The sequence below is a fragment of the Scatophagus argus genome, chromosome 10 (genome assembly GCF_020382885.2).
Source record: "Scatophagus argus isolate fScaArg1 chromosome 10, fScaArg1.pri, whole genome shotgun sequence".
Taxonomy (NCBI): Eukaryota; Metazoa; Chordata; class Actinopteri; family Scatophagidae; genus Scatophagus; species Scatophagus argus.
In genome coordinates this window covers 16,169,781-16,190,148 of record NC_058502.1, presented here as the reverse complement: position 1 = coordinate 16,190,148, position 20,368 = coordinate 16,169,781, and the positions used below count along the sequence as shown (strand labels likewise).

The 20,368-nt window shown below is 39.1% G+C and overlaps 2 protein-coding genes across 4 annotated transcripts; both read right to left on the bottom strand.

Annotated features, from left to right (window-relative positions):
- Nucleotides 1-348: 348 nt before the first annotated feature.
- On the bottom strand, nt 349-6,613 carry LOC124065840 (eukaryotic translation initiation factor 2-alpha kinase-like). The gene is made up of 10 exons (XM_046401659.1): nt 6,434-6,613; nt 6,253-6,340; nt 4,523-4,575; nt 4,230-4,352; nt 4,024-4,131; nt 3,706-3,901; nt 2,521-2,658; nt 1,618-1,719; nt 1,411-1,473; nt 349-1,107 (listed from the first exon to the last, which is right to left on the bottom strand). Exons 1-10 carry the CDS (start codon nt 6,475-6,477, stop codon nt 973-975), a joined length of 1,050 nt encoding a protein of 349 aa, XP_046257615.1. The 5' UTR covers nt 6,478-6,613; the 3' UTR covers nt 349-972.
- Nucleotides 6,614-7,406: 793 nt separating this feature from the next.
- LOC124065839 (G patch domain-containing protein 11-like) lies at nt 7,407-20,338 on the bottom strand. Of its 3 annotated transcripts, none has more exons than XM_046401657.1 (27): nt 17,180-17,448; nt 16,580-16,706; nt 16,326-16,480; nt 16,130-16,250; nt 15,904-15,956; nt 15,669-15,818; nt 15,422-15,554; nt 14,813-14,880; nt 14,640-14,730; nt 14,447-14,478; nt 14,312-14,354; nt 14,165-14,226; nt 13,894-14,013; nt 13,648-13,776; nt 13,338-13,554; nt 13,108-13,251; nt 12,902-13,009; nt 12,368-12,430; nt 10,208-12,051; nt 9,735-9,870; nt 9,257-9,411; nt 9,058-9,181; nt 8,840-8,904; nt 8,624-8,761; nt 8,372-8,504; nt 7,784-7,830; nt 7,407-7,684 (listed from the first exon to the last, which is right to left on the bottom strand). In XM_046401657.1, the coding sequence occupies exons 19-27, from the start codon at nt 10,315-10,317 to the stop codon at nt 7,561-7,563; spliced, it is 1,032 nt and encodes a 343-aa protein (XP_046257613.1). In that variant the 5' UTR covers nt 10,318-12,051; nt 12,368-12,430; nt 12,902-13,009; nt 13,108-13,251; nt 13,338-13,554; nt 13,648-13,776; nt 13,894-14,013; nt 14,165-14,226; nt 14,312-14,354; nt 14,447-14,478; nt 14,640-14,730; nt 14,813-14,880; nt 15,422-15,554; nt 15,669-15,818; nt 15,904-15,956; nt 16,130-16,250; nt 16,326-16,480; nt 16,580-16,706; nt 17,180-17,448; the 3' UTR covers nt 7,407-7,560. The 3 variants fall into 3 exon arrangements, with proteins under 3 accessions (XP_046257613.1, XP_046257612.1, XP_046257614.1); XM_046401656.1 differs by having other exon boundaries at nt 7,413-7,684; nt 7,763-7,830; XM_046401658.1 differs by lacking the exons at nt 7,407-7,684; nt 7,784-7,830; nt 8,372-8,504; ... (6 more) ...; nt 12,368-12,430; nt 12,902-13,009 and adding exons at nt 18,595-18,676; nt 18,838-18,942; nt 19,157-19,247; ... (2 more) ...; nt 19,728-19,954; nt 20,169-20,338 and having other exon boundaries at nt 13,109-13,251; nt 17,180-18,481.
- Between the last annotated feature and the right edge of the window lie 30 nt (nt 20,339-20,368).

Here is a 20,368-nt window from a genome sequence, read left to right as displayed (position 1 = left end):
GACTTAACTGCGAGTTTGACCTCTGGTATAACTTCTGTTGGACTTAACCTGACATTATAACCCATAACTGTTTTAGAAAGCTGATGTCTGAAGTATCAACGCTACAGAGACCATGTTTTGATGACAGTTTCAGCACCAGCATGAACAGCATTAATGGGTTGCATGTTAGGTAATGTTGCAGGCACATAAATACTCTTCTTAGTGTATGCTCTCTGCTTCCTTGCAGCTGTACTATGCAGCCTTGTCAGTTCACATAATCACACTAACATTTTTATTTACCGTTAAACACTGATTTATGAGTTTTAAAATGTACATGATTAGACGAACACAGAAAATAGTCAAAAGAAATGGTAAGCAAAAGCCTTTAATTAAATAATTACACTGATAAAACATGATGGTACAGCAGCCAGTCTAATATTAACACGTACTGTTGTAAACATGATTCCACGTTTTACATTGAATTTGATCAGATTCTAATTTTGTGAATTTGTCCACCCTCTAATTAAAAAAAATAAAACTGAAATAAAGCGGAAATATCAATAATATTTCCAGTATTTCCCAATGATGTTTTCAGCGATTCATGAATATAACCCACACCCAAAACAAACAACAAAACAAAACCACAGAAAAGCTTCCTGCTGCCTAGGAATCAGATGTCAGGTCAAGACTGAACAATTTTCACCTGACTACCGCACGTTCCACCCTGCATAACAATTATTAACATTTTCAGTAAAAAAACAAACAAAAAAAAGTCTGTGTAACACTACCAGTACAATGCATTTAACCTGCTCCTGCATGGAATAAAAAGTCTGTTGACAAAATAACAGTAAAAAGCTCAACAGATATGCATTAATGTGAAAGTTACTTTTAAAAATCACAATAAATTTTGATTTCATGTTCCACTGAATGACGGACATCGGGTGAGACAAATTTCTTTGCACTCTTATAACTTATCACAGCTCCTCATGATAATCAGACAGTAACACTTTCATTTGGCTGGCTTTGTGTATTGAATATCTGAGCCCACTTGTCCAGGTCTTTCTTCAGCTCACTTGCTTCAGGTCGGCCTTCTGGCTTCTCACACAGCATTGGCTTAATGATTTCCCTCTGCGAAAGACAACAAATTCAACTGCTACTGACATCTTTATATCAACAACAATAAATGGTGGCGTGCTACAAATAGGGCCGAAACCCACTTCACGGTATTTCCAACGTCCAACCAACACACAGACAGCAGAGAGCAATGGTTAGCCTTTTTGACCTTCAGCCCTTAGAGACGTACAGCTGTTGTAACAGTGTAACCCCCTGCATGTCAGCTTCCCACTACTGCAGACCATCATGACTGACTGAGAAATAGCGTTTTAAGTGGCAAGTGGCAATCAGTTAGAATAACAAAATATGGTCATCTACCTCTTGGGGAAAAGTCAGTGAAAAGTCTTTGGGGAACATCTGACATCTGGCATCACGGAAAAGCTGGTGTCAAGCAATCATAAAAGGATGAGAGAAAATGTTAGATACCCTATAATTTACAAATAATTCAGATTCTGAAAGCTACAACTACATACAAGAAAAAATAAGTAATAACAAAACACAATGTTACGTTTATAAAAGACTCACATTTCCTCTTTCATGCCAAGAAGAGACTTTCCAAAGGAGTTCCAAGAATATCAACCCCATGGAAAAAATGTCCACTTTTCGGCCATATTTCTTTTCTTTCTTCTGTGGCAGAAAATAAGCACAGTACAGACAAATGCTGGCAAATGTTATTTTTTCATTAATTATCACAGATTACCTACTTCTACAGGTTGGTCATGACGCTCCAGCTTTACGCTCTGTCTTTACTGCTTAAAGCTGCAATTAGGTTTTAAAATAATGTTCTGTTGGCACTGATTCAGCAAATGTTGACAGGATATGTTTTGGAAAAACATCCAAAGTTGGTCACTATACTATCTCATCAAGTCATGCAGTAATTATCTGACACTTATCTAACATAAATTACAAATGAAGCTGCTTTGACAGCCATGGTCACAAGATTTTGCTGTGTGGCCATGTTAAATCAAAAAGCTGCACAGAGATGGAGAACCAATACAAAACAACATAGCAGATAAAAGACTTGATATTTGTTTTTTGTTTTTTTTTTGCTTATTAGACTACCCTTTCAAGACATAAACAAGAAAACACAATCAATTACCTTAATTTAAAAGAACACCAAAAAACAAAACAAAAAAAATATGTTTTACATGAGCACTTTGGTTGTTGTCTGCAGTTCATTTGTGTATTTGGATGTGCTGTTAAATTGATGATGTTTTCATAATTTGTCTGTGCTTTCCCTTTTCCCTGTATTTTCATAAGTTGGAGTGCACTGAGCTCTCTGCTGCCAACAGTATAGTCCGATGTGAGCTTCAGGAACTCCAGAATGGGAAAGTGTGATTGACCCAAAGGAACCCTACCTTATAAAACTCATTACAACAACAATAATATAAAAGAATTAAAAGTTATTGTCAGTATAGACCATCTCACCTGTTCAGGAGCCATGTAAGTTGGCGTTCCTTTTCCCACTGTTCTGTCCATCAAATCAAATTCATCGTCATCTCTTGTGACAAGGCCAAAGTCCCCAATCTTCACGGTTCCATCCCGTCCAAACAGGATGTTTTCAGGCTTATCATTGAAAAGCAAAAACAGAAATTGAAACAAATAAACATTTCCTCACATGTTGAGCAGTAACATACCAACTAGTGAACATAGAGCCTGAAATTAATTTTAAAAAGGTACCTGTGGTTGAAGCCACAGTTGATTAGATAAATGATCAACCAAGAGGACTCTATCCTATGCATGGCATGAAGTGACACAGAGCACATTGGAGGTGTCACTGCTAGTTGTCATTTTCACACCCATATTTTCTTGTGCCCACCTGTGAGTCTGTGGTGTTTAAATAGGGTGTGATCGTGTGACATTGTTTGCGCATTGCTATCTTGATGCAGCAGAAGCAAGCCACTGGACCATTGGACCAACAAAACTTGGTTTAAAGTCAATGGCGCAATGTTTTTCCTGTAATTTACAGGGTACGTTATATGGATAGTAAGATGTGCCTGCTTAGACAGGTTCACACTATGTGTACACTCTACTTGTTACACATTAGTGACCCACAAGTCGTCTCTGACATCAGTGGAATGCACATTGAGAAGATTAGAGGAGCTCCAGATTTACTACTACTTACGGATTTACTATTATTTACAGCTACTTTACTCCACACAATCTCACTGTATAAACCTAGACTGTGTGTTGTGTGTAGAACACATTCCACGACGTGGGCTGCTGACATCATCATCTCTGCGACCGCCGGACTTCAGACTCAGCATCCTGATGTCTTCATTGCTATATCTGGGGATTTTAACCACGTCACAATGGACTCAACCATCAGCAGGGATGCTCAGCTGCCTATGTCCAGATGCAGGCCCAGATGGCTTGAGCCCCAAACTCCCGAAAGGATGTGTGGCCCAGCTGTGTGATGTTTTTCAGCTCATTTTACAACGGAGCCTGAGCATGACGGTCATTCCTGCTCTATCCTGCTCTTTAGACCGTTAGCTGTAAATCAGCATCACTACTGGGTTGTGCATGTAACTGTCTGAGGTTAGAATACTTATGTGTTTCAAACGCTTTTGTAAACTCTTCGTCACCGCCTCATACTGCAGAGTCTGGTCTCACCTTAAGGTCCCTGTGGAAGTGCTTCTCGGAGTGAATGTACTCGACTCCATTGGTTATTGCTTGAGCAATGCTTAGACTTTTTTCTCTTCTATGGGGGTCTTGCGGATTCTGATCATTCATCTCTTTAATCCACCCCCGTAGTGTTTTAGTGCCACATAACTCCATCTGAATATAGAGGTATCTTTCTGATGCAGACCTAGAAAAGTGAGAGCCGAAATAAGTAATTACTTAATTAACAACAATTATTACTTAATTTCAATTATTAATTAATCACTCTCATTTACCTTGAAATAAAAAGTTAAGACTTGAGGGACTTACTGGGAGGAGTTGAATCGGTATCCTGAAGTATCCATCCAGACTGTGTAGTACCTAACGATATTAGGGTGTTGGAGGTCTGATAATGTCTTCACCTCTCGAAGAGATTTCCTGATCCAAAGGAGAACAAGAAAATTATTCAGTACACCAAGTACTTGCCCACACACAGTACATGCAACAATGCACATTGGTACCTACAGTATACTTACTCTTCCCAGCTGACAATCTTCACAGCATAAACCTTTGCTGTCAGTTTATGTCTTGCTTTGTAAACTGAACCAAATCCTCCACTTCCAAGACAGTCCATGGGCTCAAATTCCGAAATAAACCTGCTGAAATGATCACCGTTGCATAGGCAAAAGGGTTAAAAAAAAAAAAAAAAAAAAAAGAAAAGAGAAATTTCTTCTTGAGAGTACATTAATTACTTTGAGCGAAATGCACAAATGACAACCGTACTACATAAACATACTGCATTAATTACAATTGAATATTTTTTTCATACCTTGTCTGGGTGTTATTTGGTCTTCCTCCAATATTCTTGTCTTTGATAGGATGCTTAGAGAATATAAGATTAAAATAAATTGAAATTTTTGAACACTTAGTGTTGTATACTCTTTAGGAACTAGGACATACAATGAACAAACAAGTAGTGGGGATGTGCAGTGAGACCAGTATTTGTATCTGTAATTCTTGAGGCAGCAAAAATATTTGTAGATGTATTTGAATAAAAGTAAAAATTAGCTGTAACAATCCTGTTTTTTTTCTTTAAAAGCAGCTAGGACAGGTGTAAGAAGAGTGAAATGCAGGGAAATGACATGGCAATGTTTATACTTGACAGATCTTGTGTTTACATGGCTGGAGGAGCACAATGAGTAAACTCAGTAGCATGTACTTTTGCCTCAAGGGGTTGTGGGGACAGCAAATGAGCTGTCAGAAATTGACTGCTAGCTACAGCAGTAACTTATGCTATATAGACAAAAGTATTTGGACAGGAGCTGCTTCTCGGGGCTTGGGCTCAGCCCCTTACTCCCAGTGAAGGGAAATCTTAATGTTTCAGCATACCAAGACATTTTGGACAATGCTATGCTTCCAACTTTGTGGCAACAGTTTGGGGAAAGTCCTTTTCCGTTCCAGCATGACTGTGCCCCAGTGCACAAAACAAAGCTCCAAAAGGACGTGGCTGGATGGGTTTGGTGTGGAAAAACCTGACTGGCCCACACAGAGCCCTGATCTTGACCCCATCCAACATCTTTGGAATGAAATTAAATTGAGACTGCAAACCAGCCGTTTTGGTCCAACGTCAGTACCTGACCTCACAAATGCTCTACTACATGATTGGGCAAAAATTCCCACTGAAACACTACAAAATCTTGTGGAAACCAGAAGAGTGGAAGTTGATATAGCTGTAAAGGGGGGACAAACTCCATGTTGCTGTCTATATATTTAGAATGGGGTGTAATGGTTACATGTGCCAATACTTTTATATAGTGTCTATATAGTGTAACTAGTAGTGACATTGGAGCTGTCTGTAAAAAGGAGAGCAACCGAACAGGCTATGCAATTATAGATGCCATTCACACAAACAAAACAATCACACAAAAATAGGCAAACATCTCCACCAACAGGTGGTCCTAGTCAGACAAGCACTGCTGCACATCAACTTTGCTAGAGCAGTGTGATAGCTGAAAATGTGTAACACTGGGATTGACTGACTGAGCAGTAGATAATAGATCAACAGCAGTTGATCTTGTGTTAGATAGCAACTACACTGCCAGTCCCCTTCCTGTTGGTCCAACAGACACCTCTTCACATACTGAAGTTACAAGAGGAAGACAAAAGACAAGTTACAGTACAAGGAAGTAGATCACCACACCTAATCAAAGCAAAATAATAACCGTACTATGTGTTGCCTATATTTTTATCTGAGCTTTTCAGTCCATGCTTTCTCTCTCTTTCAGTGTCCTGTTGTCTTCATCTCACATCAACACCAGCAGGTGAAGCATTTAAACCCACTGCTCTGCCTCGTGAGGAATAGAGGATGTTTGACATGTTTACTTCTTCGTCAAAACAAATACTGGTATCACATTTGCATAAATTTCCAACTTTAACTTTACTTTCTTTGACTAGACAACATCCTTGCTCTTATAAAAACTAAAATACAGAGGAAGCAGAACAAAGAGAACTGATTTTTTAACCATCATAAATTTAAAGATTGTGATAAAAAGTGCAGACCTGATCCTCTGTAGAGTTTGGCGAAGCACTGCATATTCCTGAGCTACTTTTAGCCACCGGCATGCTTTGTGACGATGCAGAAGACTCTCTAGGAGAACACAGCAAAAGGCATCAGTAAAACATTTTCAGCATTAAGCTCTAGAATATTTTAGTACTATGGTCACTAAGTGAAGTTGAGAACCTGGTTGATGCATCATCACTAGATGCAGCGAACGAGGAGGACATCTGCAAGTCACAAAAAATAGTTAATTTTTACAGTTTTCCACATTACTAACATTATGTACGGTGTCATATGGTTGGAAAGTAATGTGAAATATGTATTATTTCTCGTCATTTTTCCCCAGTGGTGGAATTTAAGGAAGTACAGTTACTCAAGTACTGCACTTTAGTACAGTTTCAAGGTACTTGTACTTCTTTTTCATACAAGTTAATGCAGCATTTTTTGTACTTCTTTTTCATGTAAATATCATGTACTTCAACCACATCTGAAAGACAAATGTTGTAAACGAACCTTTCCTGTCCAGTGAAAAACCTGTATTTCCAAATGTGTTGTGAATGTTTGTAATAAACCGAGAAAATTGTCTTATGTGTTCAGCTAAAGAAACAATTTAAAGACCCTCCTGGATTAGATGTAAAATGCACACAAAGCTGAAAACAGGCTCGTCTTTCTGAGCTCATAGAAACAGCGATGTTACAAACATATGATGCTCTTACTGAATATGATGCATTGCAGTAGATTAAACTAACCGACAGTATATAAAGTAGTTAAACTAAGCTCACCCATAGACATCTGCAGCAAGAAAATGCAAGGCCCACAGAAATGATCTTAAGACAAAGTTCAAGCATAAATCTAAGAACATCTTTAGAGCCCCAGAATCTTACTTGTAGTTGAGTATTTGTGTAACGTGGTATTTTTTATATATTTATTTTATTTAAGTAAAGAATCTGAATGTATGTATCTTTATTTCAGATTCAAGGTCCATACGCAAGACAAACACAACAACCGACACACAACACATACAATAAAAGCCTAAAGCTAAGAAAATAAATAAATAAATAATTAAAAATAACATAGTTGATATCAAAAGTTAAAATACAATAAATTTAAAAAGAGATAACTGTACCAGTGTTTCCAGAACAGAGATACCTGATGGAGCTACAGTTGATGTGGGTCAGACTATTAATTATATGAATACTTCTTCCATCACCGTTTTTCATCTCAGCCATACCTTTCATCTTATTTAACCACAAATATGAACCCAAACTAAAGCTATTCAGTCTTCATAAGTGCACATTGTGTTGTACCTACTAAAGATTTTTTACCATTCTGAGAGAACAGACCTGAGCCTTGGAGGGGTTTGATGAATCGGCGAATATTATAGAGTCACTTGTGCTCTCTGATGTGCTTTTTGACGGTGATGTATAGGACTCCCTAAGGGAATACAATGAGAGACGTGAGTACAGCTTCGTCAGTACAGCCTGCTTCTCCTACAAATGACAAGTGCCTTACTGTGTAGATGACTGCACTGACAATGTAGGTCGTGCACCATCGTTGGATGCTGTTGATCTGACAGACACCTGAAATGCACAGAAAAGCTGTTTAACATACGGTCATGTTAGACATAATCACTGATTGTAAGATTTCACCTCAGAGGAACAATTTCATTCAAAACTATTCAGAAGCAGCTGAGATTGAGATCTGCTGCCACTTGATGGCATTAGGAAATATCACTAACCACAATGCAATGAAAAAAAATGCCTTGCTTGAATGTTTTATAGAAAGGGCTTTCAAAATAAAAGCACTTGAGGAAGAATCTGCCATAAATCCTACTTTCATGAAGATTATAATGTTCAGTTTTTGTTAAAACTGGTTTAGAGACGTTTGATCAAATGTTATGATTGTTTTGGTGACTGTAGTTTACGGTGCTGTTGATCAGTGAGGGCAGGAAAACAACTGAGACACTTCTCAGTTAGTTTCAACAATAAGTGAACATTAATAGTAATGAAGGTAAGAGTTGTGGCAGGAATGTTATTAGGCTGCATTAGTTTTATCTAGCTGTATCTAATAAACTGGCGAAGTGAGTGAGATGTTATAAAGGGAGTAGAAAATGTCAAATACCTGGCTGTCCCAGTCTGACTGTTCCTGAAGAGCAGACCAGGCCAGCTGAGCTGCATTTTGTTTGGCTTCTTTGACAGTATTACCCTCACCCTCAGAGTATTGCTTATTGTTGATCACTACTTTGCAGAAAAATCTGTTTGGTTTTGACAAAGAGGAAAAAGTTTAGATCAGTATAAAACAGTTTAGTATTGTTTCCGATTGGGCATCTCTGAAAAGTTAGCGTCTGTTGTGTCTATTCAAGTTCATACTCACTGACGGTTGTGAGGTGGACCACATCTCTCTTCAATAAATTTAAGGGAGCTGTTTGTCTTCTGACAATAGTGGTTGACAATTCCGATGTAATTCGTCTCTGTAAAGCTGGAGCTCAAGCTGAGGCATCCTGTCTTAGTACTGTCATAAAAAAAGTAACAAGTCACACTGATGAATACATGAAAATTAAACAAGCCACTGGTGTTGTGATTTACTCACCAGATATCAGAAACTGAATCTGCCTTTTCTTGAATTGGTGCAGAGTTGGAAAACCCATCTGCGTTCTTGACAGTTACAAAGGTACAGTTTTTAGATACACAGTTTTTGCATTTTTTTTTTTTTTTTTACAATTTTTAGATACACAAAAGTCATGCCACAGTACTTCTTACAAGACTGGCCTGTGATTAATCCAGGAGAAAGCGGTGTGTATTACTCACCTCTGTTGTTTTACTTCCACATATCTCATGATGTACAAGCTTTGCTGCTTCCTCCTTGGCTTCCCTCTTTGTTTTCCCAGTGGCAGCCGGATACTCCTTATCACCAACCACAAAGCTACAGCATCTAATAGCATAAAAACTTCTGTTTCCTGCATCTTTGAATCACAGCTAAGAATTTGGATGCAATGTGGAGACTTACTGCGTGACATTATTTGGTCCCGGTCTTGTTGACTCCACAGGCTTTATAGTAACTCTGTTCTTCTGACCATATTCATTGAGCCAGCATATATAGTTAATGTCCCCAGTTCTTGTCTGATGAACTGGCACAACAGAAGCTTCTGCTGCACTTTCTGTCTGCCAAGAAAATAACAAATATACATAAAGGAGACATATGCAATTCCTGTTCTTGTAAATACCTACAATTAGGGAACAATTAACACAAACAATTGAAATATTAAAGAAATCACTATAGCTAAGTGCAAAATATAAATATATACAGTAAAATATGTCACATCAAATGACCCACTGTGGTGTTACAGAGATGCCATCATTATTTTTATTTATTTTTTTCACTGAAAATGGGATCCCACCAAAATAGTGACTATTATCACGAACGCAACATCTTTTGAAATAATTTCAACATGCACTAGTTAAGCAAAGAGGAACTAAATTCTTACTGGGTCAACTGAGTCCTGATGTCCTTTCCCCAAATCATTCAGGGCGTTTTTAGCTGCTTCACGCTTGGCGTCCCTCTTGGTCTTGCCCAGCCCATCTGGATAGACTTTACCATTAAGGACTGCCCTCTGTCTGAATCTGTGGAGGAATTCTCTTACTTGTTATACTTTTTTGTTATGCTATCTGCAGCAACAGGAAAGACTTGTTTTTAAACAAGGATGACTTTGTACACTTTATGCTCCTCCTTTCCACCTTTCTCTGAAAAACAGATGAGGTTAAAGTCATGTGAAAAATCTTTAAGACAACAAGTATGTGAGCTAAATTAAACTAAACTCAGTCAAATCACGGTCGTTCAGGGGTTTCGGATACACCACCTAAAATGTATCTGATCACTAACTTTCTGTGGGTGTTGTCTTGACACTGTATAAAATAATGTGCAGCCGCTTTGTAATTACCAGAGAGCGTTTAAACTCACATTCTGTTATGGTCAGGGCCATCAGAGCCGCCGTCCTCGTACGTCAAACTGAAGCGCTTTCTCTGTGCATACTCGTTCAGTCTGGCTATGTAGTTTCCAGTATCCATCATAAACGACGATGCTCTTCTTTCCCCTTCGGGTCTTGATTCTGCTCACAGCCTGTGTGTCCTGTGTTGTTTCGATTCTGCTGACTTTTCGTACCTTTAAGTTTCGATTTCCTCGTATTAAAGTTATTCACTGGATGTCACGTGGTATGACTTTGTAAGGTGAATCAAAAGTGAAACTGGGGATCAATTACTCCTACCCATCATGAATCCATTGACCAGTGGTGTGCACAGTGTCATGGTGGGGGGGGGTTAGACCCTAATTTAGATTAGGGCTCTTTCCTGGTCTGGCACCAGTGCCTCAGATGGCCTGTCAGTCCCATGCTGCCAGCAGCTATGCCTGACTGTGCCTGGCTGTGTGGATGTGCACAGGTCCTCCAGGTCCTGTCCTCCATATCTTAAGACCTTAAAGCTATTCCGTTTTTATTACAAATTTCAGACTGCTGCTGCAGAACACAGTACTGTTCTTGACTTGTGTAATCAATTGTCAGGCTGCTGAGACGGAAACAGGGACAGAGCTTAATTTAGACATTTCCTGGTTTATTGTTGAGTCACTGCAGTGCCAGTGACACTGCCAGCCTCTCCACAGAGCACACACACACACAATATCTAACACACTTAGGTCCCATACTGCAAATGCAGCCTGCCATAGTCTTATCCACCGGATCTACTGATCCATTGGATCCAACCAAGAGTAGTGTTCATTTATATATTTAATTAAAAAACTTCAGTCAAGTCGATTTTAAGTTCTTACCTGTAAGAGCTCAGGCATCTGGGATTGTTTCTGCATTGTCAAAGTAGCTGTTGCCAACCCAGAGAAGCCAGGCTGTGCCCTCTTCCTGGCTCCTGACATTCCTGTGCTGCATTTATAGGTTGCTGAGTCCCTTTTCTATGAATACTGTTTGCTTTTGAACTCTAATTGGCTTGTAAGGCTGCAACAGTGGTAGACTTCACTGCTTCTATTGCAGGCTGGCAAGCTTGAATCTTACAACACTTTCATGCAAAGCCTCTGAAAATGACTCAATCGTCACTTTCATGGGCATTTACAGGCTGCATATATTGTTTCCACAGAGAACAGACCATGGTCAAATGTATAAGTGAACACTAAAACATTTACACATACTACATGGAGGTAAAGAACTGGTCTTAGCCTTGAAAGAGAAGTAGTATAGTAGCATCAGTAGAGGAATCCTCTTCATCCTGCTCCACTACAATTCACCAATCATACGAAATACAACAGACCATGTACAAACATTACAAAAGATGAATGATCATTACACCCTTGTTGCTGATGTTTTATTTTCCGATTCATCCTACTGATTAAGACAGCAAAGGGTGTAATGTCACTTGAAACAGATTACCATTTCCAACATAGTATACATTATTTCTGACCAAGTTAATTACCCAGGACATGATTATTTGTTAGAATGGAACAAAAATGCATTCCATGATTACACAATGCTTAAAGTTATGTGCCCTTTCCCATCGATGGCACATAATTATGACACATTTTGTTACATCAGTTCATAAAATGTTAGTACCAGTCAAAAGTATTATGCAAATAGTGGAGCTTCTGTCTGTTGTTTGAGTGTTTCCTTGCTGTAATCAAACAGTCTTACTTTCGCGATGCATATATTTTTGTGCAACTATATTAGAGTACTCTTCCAAGTCCTTCTTTAGTTTACTTGCTTCAGGTCGGTCTTCAGCCTTCACACACAGCATTGACTTTATAATTTGGTTCTGCAACAAAAAACAACAGAAAGAGCAATATCAACAAATTCTGCCAGGATTTCCCAAATGCTGACTTTACTTGTGTGACCAAACACAAGTCTTTTCCACAAACTTGTGATTAAACGCACACAAACAGGCACAGACACTTCAGCAGCGGCCCTGTTTAGTCTCTTCATCATTAAACCCTCACAGATGAACTGTAGTAACAATGCAAACTCCTTTACCTCAGCCTCGCTGCTCCCCTGCTGGTGACCATCACTACTGATGGCCACCGTATGGAAAATGCTGTTTTATGTGTCAAGTGAAAGAAAGAAAGCTGGTGTACCTCATAGGGGAAATTGTGCAAAAATCCTTGAGGAGGTTTCTGGTTTCTAAGTTCATCCCAAATCTGGAATTCATGTAAAGATAAAACACAGAAAGAACATGTAACTCTCATGACACAAAGTGATAAGCTGTCCAGTAGGCCTTTTTCAGAGAAGGCATTTTTGACACTGTTTTGTCACAACAATAATATCTATAATATATAATATTTTACTGCTATGACATGCCTAAAGGTCTGAAAAGGCACTTTGCTTAACTTATGTGACAAAGTATTTATTAGTGAACATTTAATAAAGGTAAGCATGGAGTGAGTTGTGCTTTTCAAAACTGTCAGCAAAGGAGACACTGAGACCTGAGTCTGGATTTTAAATGTTTCTACTTGATACATAACAGAGCTGCAAAAAATATGTACATGTGCAAAAAGTGTCAATTCCAGACCAAAGTCTCAATTTCTTTGTTCTTTGTGTGTAAGTCTTTGTTTGCTGCACTGTGAACAGCTGTCATATACTGCATAGCATAATTTCTCTGCCCAACTCACCGCTTTTCTCTCATGGTTGGTCTGGAGGTTCCAAAGGAGTTCAAAATATATCAGCCCCAAGGCAAATATATCCACCTTTCGGTCATAAGTGCTCCCGTTTCTGCTCCTCTGTCATAAAACAACCACACAATATGGACAAAGGCACATTAACTCGACAGTTTTAACAGAGAAGAGCCTCAAGTCACTGTGTGCACAGAGCATCTCACCTGCTCAGGAGCCATGTAAGATGGGGTTCCTTTGTACGCCGTCCTCTCCATCAGGCTCTCAGCACCGTCATCATTCTCAGCAGTGACCAGACCAAAGTCTCCAATCTTCACTTGTCCATCTTGCCCAAACATGATGTTGGCAGGCTAACCGTGGGAAAGACAGAAACAAGATGTACCTTCATGAAAGATGTGATGTCATAAGGACGATTTGATTCACTTCTTCCTCTCACCTTCAGGTCTCTGTGGATGAGCATCTTGGAGTGAATGTACTCGACTCCAGTGACTATCTGGATGATAATAGTTAGACTTTCTTCTCTCCTCTTTGAGTCTCGCAGAGATTTCCTCACATTCTGAATATTTTTCTCATCTATCCACACTCTAAGTGTTTTGGTGCTGCACAGCTCCATCTGAATATAGAGGTATTTCAGCAGCGAATCATCAGTTGACCTAGAAAAATAGGAAGAGAAAAACTGTGACATGACACACCGGTTGTTTTAGCAGAAAAGTAAGTCCAGTAAGGATTTTAATAAGTGGATTTACTGTGAACTGCTGGAACTGCCAGCTGCACTGCCCCACTGGTATCCTGAATCCTCCAACCAACATGTGTAGTACCGAACAATATTGCAGTGATGGAGGTCTGATAATGCCCCCACCTCCCGTAGAGCTTTTCTGATTGAAAACAGAACGAGAACACAACTCCATCATTCAAAATTTCAACAGATTAAATTAATTTACTATATAGCGCTCATTTAAACAGGTAAACAAAATAACACACACTTTACTTACTCTTTGCAGCGAACAATCTTTACAGCAAAATATTTGTCCAGCAGTTTTTGTTTCGCCTTGAAAACGTAACCAAAGGCTCCGCTGCCGAGGCACAGCAAGGAGTCAAACTCTGATGTAAACCTGTTGAGTTTAACACAAGTATTGTTGAATGTTATATGTGAATTTTTTTGAATGGAAAAATGTTTCTCTGAGTGTATATTAAACTTTGGGCCACAGTGGTGCTAAAAATCATGCACCTCATATTGTAATTCAGCGTTATCATTTTCCATACCTTGAATTTACTGGTGTTGTTGTTGTTGTTCCTGTATTCTTGGCATTGAAATTGATTACATCCTTAACAAATAAAATAAAAATGCTGATGTAGAGATTAAAATGTTAGACAAGATAAAATAGCATGATTAATATCTTCTTACTTTACCTCTTTGCTGTTTTTGCAGGCATTTGGAAAATTTGCTGCAATTCTGACAGGACAAGAAAAATTATAATCCGCAATAAAATCTGGTGAAATGTTCATGCACTGCGGCTTTACGTTGGGTTCTGAAACATGGCTTACCTTATTTTGGGCTTCCCAATAGGACTGCGAATCTTTGGAATAAGAAGTGAGGGAATATAGCCAAATGTAGTTAAGCATACATACAAAACCAAAAGGTGACTTAAAGATGCTCAATATAACTTCTGCAATAGACTGAACATTACAAACTGATCACACATGACAGCATCAGAGAATTACATAAGAAACAGCAGACCTGATTCTTGGAAGGAGTACATGAATTCCTGAAAACAACCGAGTCGCTTGCAGTCCTTGGAACGCTTTTTGATTTTGCTTCACGGGGCTCTCTTGGAGAACAGAAGACACATTAGTGGAATACTGTCAAGATCAAACATCACCATCTGTTGTGCTCCTCAGTCAGTGTCTTACATTGTGCTTGGTGGTGTGGACACCCCGGCTGGAGCAACATCATCCGACATAGCTGAGAAGGAAGAAAACTGAGAGCACAGAGGAAGTGTTCAGTTGTACCATCTTCTGCAGCCACCGATGCTCTCTGGCATGCAGTGCAGCATTTGTGTAATTCTCATGAGCATAACGTTATGTTCATCAAATAACAGGAAAAAAACAAATATACTTATTGGAGAAATGGTAACAACTACTTAAAATGGCAGAAACCATCTATTATTTGATCTGATTTGAGCTTTGAAAGTTTTGTTTGGCCTTTGTCCCCTCTGCTAACATGGACAGGGAAGGGGTTCATAATGTGTGCTTGAGACAATCAACAAGGTGTAATCAAGATGTTTGGAGTTAATTTTGGGGAGCTCTCAGGTCATCTGTCTTCACACATTCAATGACTTACAAAAAACGCCCCTCATGTTTTATAATGAGGAATTCTAAAGAAAGTTGTCTATCATTCTGTGGGGCAGGAAAACTGCTGGTTAAGTAAAAGGCTGAGAAAACACACACAGTGGACCTCATTGGTAGCATATTAAAAAAAACAGAATTTATCATATCAAAAGAACAGAAAATACTGAACACCTTCTTGTCGAAGTCTGTCTGTTTTTCAAGGGCAGACCAGGCCAGCTGAGCTGCATTTTGTTTAGCTTCCTTTATGCTTCTACCCTCACCCACAGGGTAGTGCTTTTTGCCGATCACTAATTTGTAGAAAAACCTGTGTAGATAGGGAGCAAACATTTAAATCATTGCAGTAAAACTTCTCATATCTATCAAGAGTTTCCAGACATTGTCTGTAGTGTCTGTTAAGGTTACAGTCAGTCATACTCACTGAGGGCTATGTGGAGGACCGCATTTATTCTCAAAGACATAATCATGAGAGAGCTTTGTTCTCTGACAGTAGGTGTTGATGTGTCCTACAAAATTTATCTCCATAAAACCTTCGTCTGTAGGCGTCAAACTCAAGCTCCTTGTCTTACCACTGTAACACCAAGACAAATCAGATGCTAATTAAAACTTTTAATAAACAGACACAAACCAAACAGACTCAGAAGGCTTATGCTCACCAGATGTCTGACTCCTCTAGTGGACTTGATGAGACGTATTTCTCCTCTCCAGGCTTTCAAACAAAAAAGTATGATTCTATTATGATTTGGTGATTTCAGTTTGGTTCGGGAAACATTTGAAATATCTACTTGACTTGACAATATTACAAATACAAGCATGGCAGCTCCTTTGTTCCCTCTGCACTTTACTAGGACCTGAATGAAAATAGTATGTATTACTACTTACTGTCGTTTTACCTCCACATATCTCATGATGCACAAGCTTTGCTGCTTCCTCCTTGGCTTCCCTCTTTGTTTTCCCAGTGGCAGCTGGATACTCCTTATCACCAACCACAAAGCTACAGCATCTAATAGCATAAAAACTGCTGTTTACTGCATCTTTAAATCACAGCTAAGAATTTGGGTGCAATGTGGAGACTTACTGCGTGGCATTATTTGGTCCCAGTCTTGTTGACTCCACAGCCTTTATATTAACTCTGTTCTTATGACCATATTCATTGAGCCAACATATATAGTTGGTTTGAGTAATAACTGGCTCATGAACTGGTGTAGTGGGAGCTTCCACTTTAGTTTCTGTCTGTCAAGATGACAAAAAAGAAGATGGGTGCCTTTAATTAGTATTGAAGCCTTAGAAATACAAATACATGCAGTCCAAATAGCTTTATAATAATCTCACAGAGTCAGGAGGTTCCCCCAACAAGCTTTTCAGGACGTTTTCGGCTGCTCTCTGTCGGGCTTCCTTCTTGTTTTTCCCCACACCATTGGGATAGGCCTTACCATTCAGAACTGCTCTTAGGGTAAATCTGAAGAAGAGATCAGACAACTCCGACTGAGTTCAAGATGATGCAAAATGTGGTGTGATGGAGGCTGCATTATCACTGCCAGGTCTCAAGCGGTGTTAAACTAGAACCCACACATCTCCCAACATCTTCCTATTATTTTCAGTGCATAGAGAAAACAATAAATAACATCTCAACTCAAGTATGAAGGTATTACAACATCAACTGAATGTTATATCAAGTGCATGTGCGGTTTATAAGAGGCAACGGCAAACAAAGTGTGTTAATTAGTAAAAACAAAACACAAAAAGTACTGTTGGATAAACATACATGGGTACAGTACAATGGATGGCCTAAAGCAGCATGGGATACACCAACTTCCTAGTTCTTGTGATGGGAAAATACACCCCCTGAGTAAGGGCCTGGCTTATTTAAGTCCCAGATTTCGCAAAATACTACATCCTTCCACTTCATGCAAGAGATTTCGTGCAACTCACGTTTTAATGTGATCGGGACCAACGCATCCAACGTCCTCGTATTTCAGCTCCAACCTGGTTTTCTGCGCGTACTCGTTTAGTTGAGCGACGTAGTTTGTGTTATCCATTATAAATTAGCCAACAGGCGGAATGTCAACCTAAATTACATAAAAATAAGAGAGCTGAGGGCAAATGTGGGAATAGTGCATGTTTTCCGTTTTCATCTCCACTTTGCCTCCATGTCTTCCTGCATGTCTCTCGCTTAAAACGTCAGGGGCGGTAAGTTTCGTTTTCTCGGTAAACGTCACCCAACATGGCACCTTGACGCGGACGTCTGAAAACTTCAAACTGTACGAGCAAATGTGAAGAACATGGAAATGCTCACCGTGAATGAGTTGCAGAATTGTATGGAAAAATGCTGGAAAAGTAGAAGTTATGTGTTTGCTCTCGGCAGCAGCCGTTTGATGGATGTTAATATTACGTTTTCTAAATTTACAAGCTTTTTTTGTTGGACTCGACAGTTTTATTTGTGTTGTTGCATACTGTTATCTTTTGCAGCTCCGGTAAAATTATATGTCCTCACATATATGTTCTTCACCTTAGCAAAGCGATAATTGTGATAGCGTCGAGCAACTACAGTTCCCAAGAGCCTTTAGCATCACATCTACAACTTAGACATACGGGAGCTGGAGTTGTTAATGCCCCATTTTTTATCGTTTATCGTCCAAGTATTAGTCATCCGTTTAGGGTATTGTAAAGGGCTTTGCAGGATTACCATATTTCGGCTGGTCAGAAAGAAAATCACAAGGCAGCCATTGTGTTTTTATGGGCCCCCAATGCAGAATATCCAGTGTTCTGTACTGAAATCCAGCGGTGACAGCTGAAGATGTGATTCATTTTATTGCAAGCAGCTAAAGTAAAACAATAGATAACAAGGTATAATTCTTAAAACGTTTAATGAAAACATACGTATGCAATTGCTCTTGAAAGATCAATTCAAATTTCAAAATGTAAATATTAAAGGCTATTTTGAACAACTACAACAACTCGACAACAACTCACAAACATTGACAGTGATGTCCTTCCAGAGATGAGCAGCAGATTCAGGTGTAACAATAAACAAGTACATCTCCAATTCTGATCACATTATTGCCTCAGCTGCTTATTATGGCAACATGTAATGAGTCTGTTTCACAATAAAAACAATGCTGTTTACACACTCACTTTCACACTACTGTGAGTGTGTGTATGCGTGTGTGTGTGTTTTTCAATCATGGTCTGCAGCTGTATCCCCGGGACAGTTAGAGCACAAGTCCTCTTCATCTGTAAAAAGAAAAATAAATACGCTCTCTCCATATATATATGTGTATATATACATGTTAGCAAAAGCAATAAAAACAACAATTAAAATACATCCATGTTGTCATCACTCTTACCATTATAGGTGGTCCCACACCATATGCAGTAAAAGTGGATTCCCCTCAAATAGGATGTCAAAATGTGCAGTTTGTCAAAGGACTGTAACAGAGATGCGCATAACAGATGCACTACTTTAATTTTATTCTGAATTAATCATCACAGAATCCTGTGAGATGTATTTATTTGAGAAAAAAGTTGATTTGGATTCATGGAGAAGGATTACATATTCTATCACCAAACAAGGTAAATGTAATACTAACGGTTAATTCCACAATGTCCTCCTCCCCCTCCTCTTCAATAGCATCTTCCTCATCATCAGTCTCCGCTTTAGGCCAGTACCAGTCTTCCCTGGGTACAGTGATGCCCTGAAAAGACAATTAAGGCAAAGGATTTACACAGAAAAGCCCAAGTGCCATTTTTAAAGATGTAGAGTGAATAGACAAAATAAACAGATTTTTTTTCTCTTGCACAGGGCCTTTTCCTGGCATGTACTTATTGTCATGATAGGGAGAACAGAAATCTGAAAAACAGCATGAGCACTGTGATGTATGGATGTACTACAGCCATAATTCCTCTGACCTTCTGACTATCCAGCTGCTCACAGGCTCGCTGACTCCTTCTGAGATCTCCTTCAATCTTTCGCTCCTCTCTCTCTGTCCTTACTCTTGACCTGAAATGAAAAAGCACAAGACAACACATAAAGACTATACACCATCTGTGTTATAGGAAGGGGCAAGAGACATAATTTATCTGATAGACAGCTGCAAACCTCACCTAAAATCTTCAAGAGATTTGGTCTCATTCTGTTGTTTTGCTCGCACTTTCTGACGATAATGTTCAAGTTCCTCCTCGGCTTTCCTTTTCTTCGCCTCTTCCATTCCGATGCCACCTCTGTCTGATTCAGCACGCAAAGAGAAGTACATAAACACTGTAACACATCAGCTGGATTGCACATGTTGTTATCAAACACACTTTAAAAGTAAATATGTATTGCTTACCCATTTTTATATTTAGTGGAATTGGATCAACCCGTCCTGCTCCTGAAGAGGCAACAGAGATCAACATTACTACTCACAACAACAACAACAACAACAAGAACAACAAAAACACAGGTTAAACATAAATTAATTTAGTAAAGAGAGAAATTTACCCTCTTTCCCGAGGCCTTGACCAGCTTTGTAACCCATTTTTTGCAGAAGTGCAAATCCCTTGTTCTCGTTACTAATGGAGTTCTGCAAAGCTGCTTCTCTGCTTTCCTTCTCCTGCTCCTTGAGGGTCTTCTGGCGGTTCTTAATGTTTGCCTCTTTTTGCCGTATCTCCCTCTTCATTGCTTCCTTTGCCCGCTTCACCATGTTGACACCTGGTTTCACATCTTGTCTGACAGACAGACGAACACAGAAAAAAATCCTTGAGATAAGACAACACTGCAAACCATTATGATAGCAGTGACTGTAAACTCCCACTGCTATATTTTCACAACTGACACTTTGAAAAACCTTTAATTTTATAAAAACACGCATTTAAGTTTCCCAATTTAACAATCTCGACACCATCAGGTTTTACAGAAAGTATCGACACACAAAACGCTTACATTTTACTAAGGAACGCATCAGACATGTAGTCCTCCTCTTCATCAGACATTATGGACGCGCAAAAGAAAAAAAATGTAGAAAAGAACAGCTACACCTCTTATTTTACTATCCCGTCGTGCGTTCGTATGATTTCTATCTGCTATGCGAATGTTTGGTTCGTTCACAGGTATATTCCGGGTAGCTACAATATATATCTAGT

Coding starts and splice junctions, on each gene's coding strand:
- LOC124065840 (XM_046401659.1), bottom strand. CDS start 6,477: ATGTCCTCCTCGTTCGCTGCATCTAGTGATGATGCATCAACCAG. Junction 2,659..3,705: donor ACTTCCACAGGGACCTTAAG/GTGAGACCAGAC, acceptor TTCAATGATAAG/CCTGAAAACATCCTGTTTGG. Junction 1,720..2,520: donor CTTACATGGCTCCTGAACAG/GTGAGATGGTCT, acceptor TTTCTGCCACAG/AAGAAAGAAAAGAAATATGG.
- LOC124065839 (XM_046401656.1), bottom strand. CDS start 10,317: ATGATGGATACTGGAAACTACATAGCCAGACTGAACGAGTATGCACAG. Junction 8,762..8,839: donor GATTCAGTTTCTGATATCTG/GTGAGTAAATCA, acceptor TTTTTATGACAG/TACTAAGACAGGATGCCTCA. Junction 7,831..8,371: donor AGTCAGACTGGGACAGCCAG/GTATTTGACATT, acceptor TGTGCATTTCAG/GTGTCTGTCAGATCAACAGC.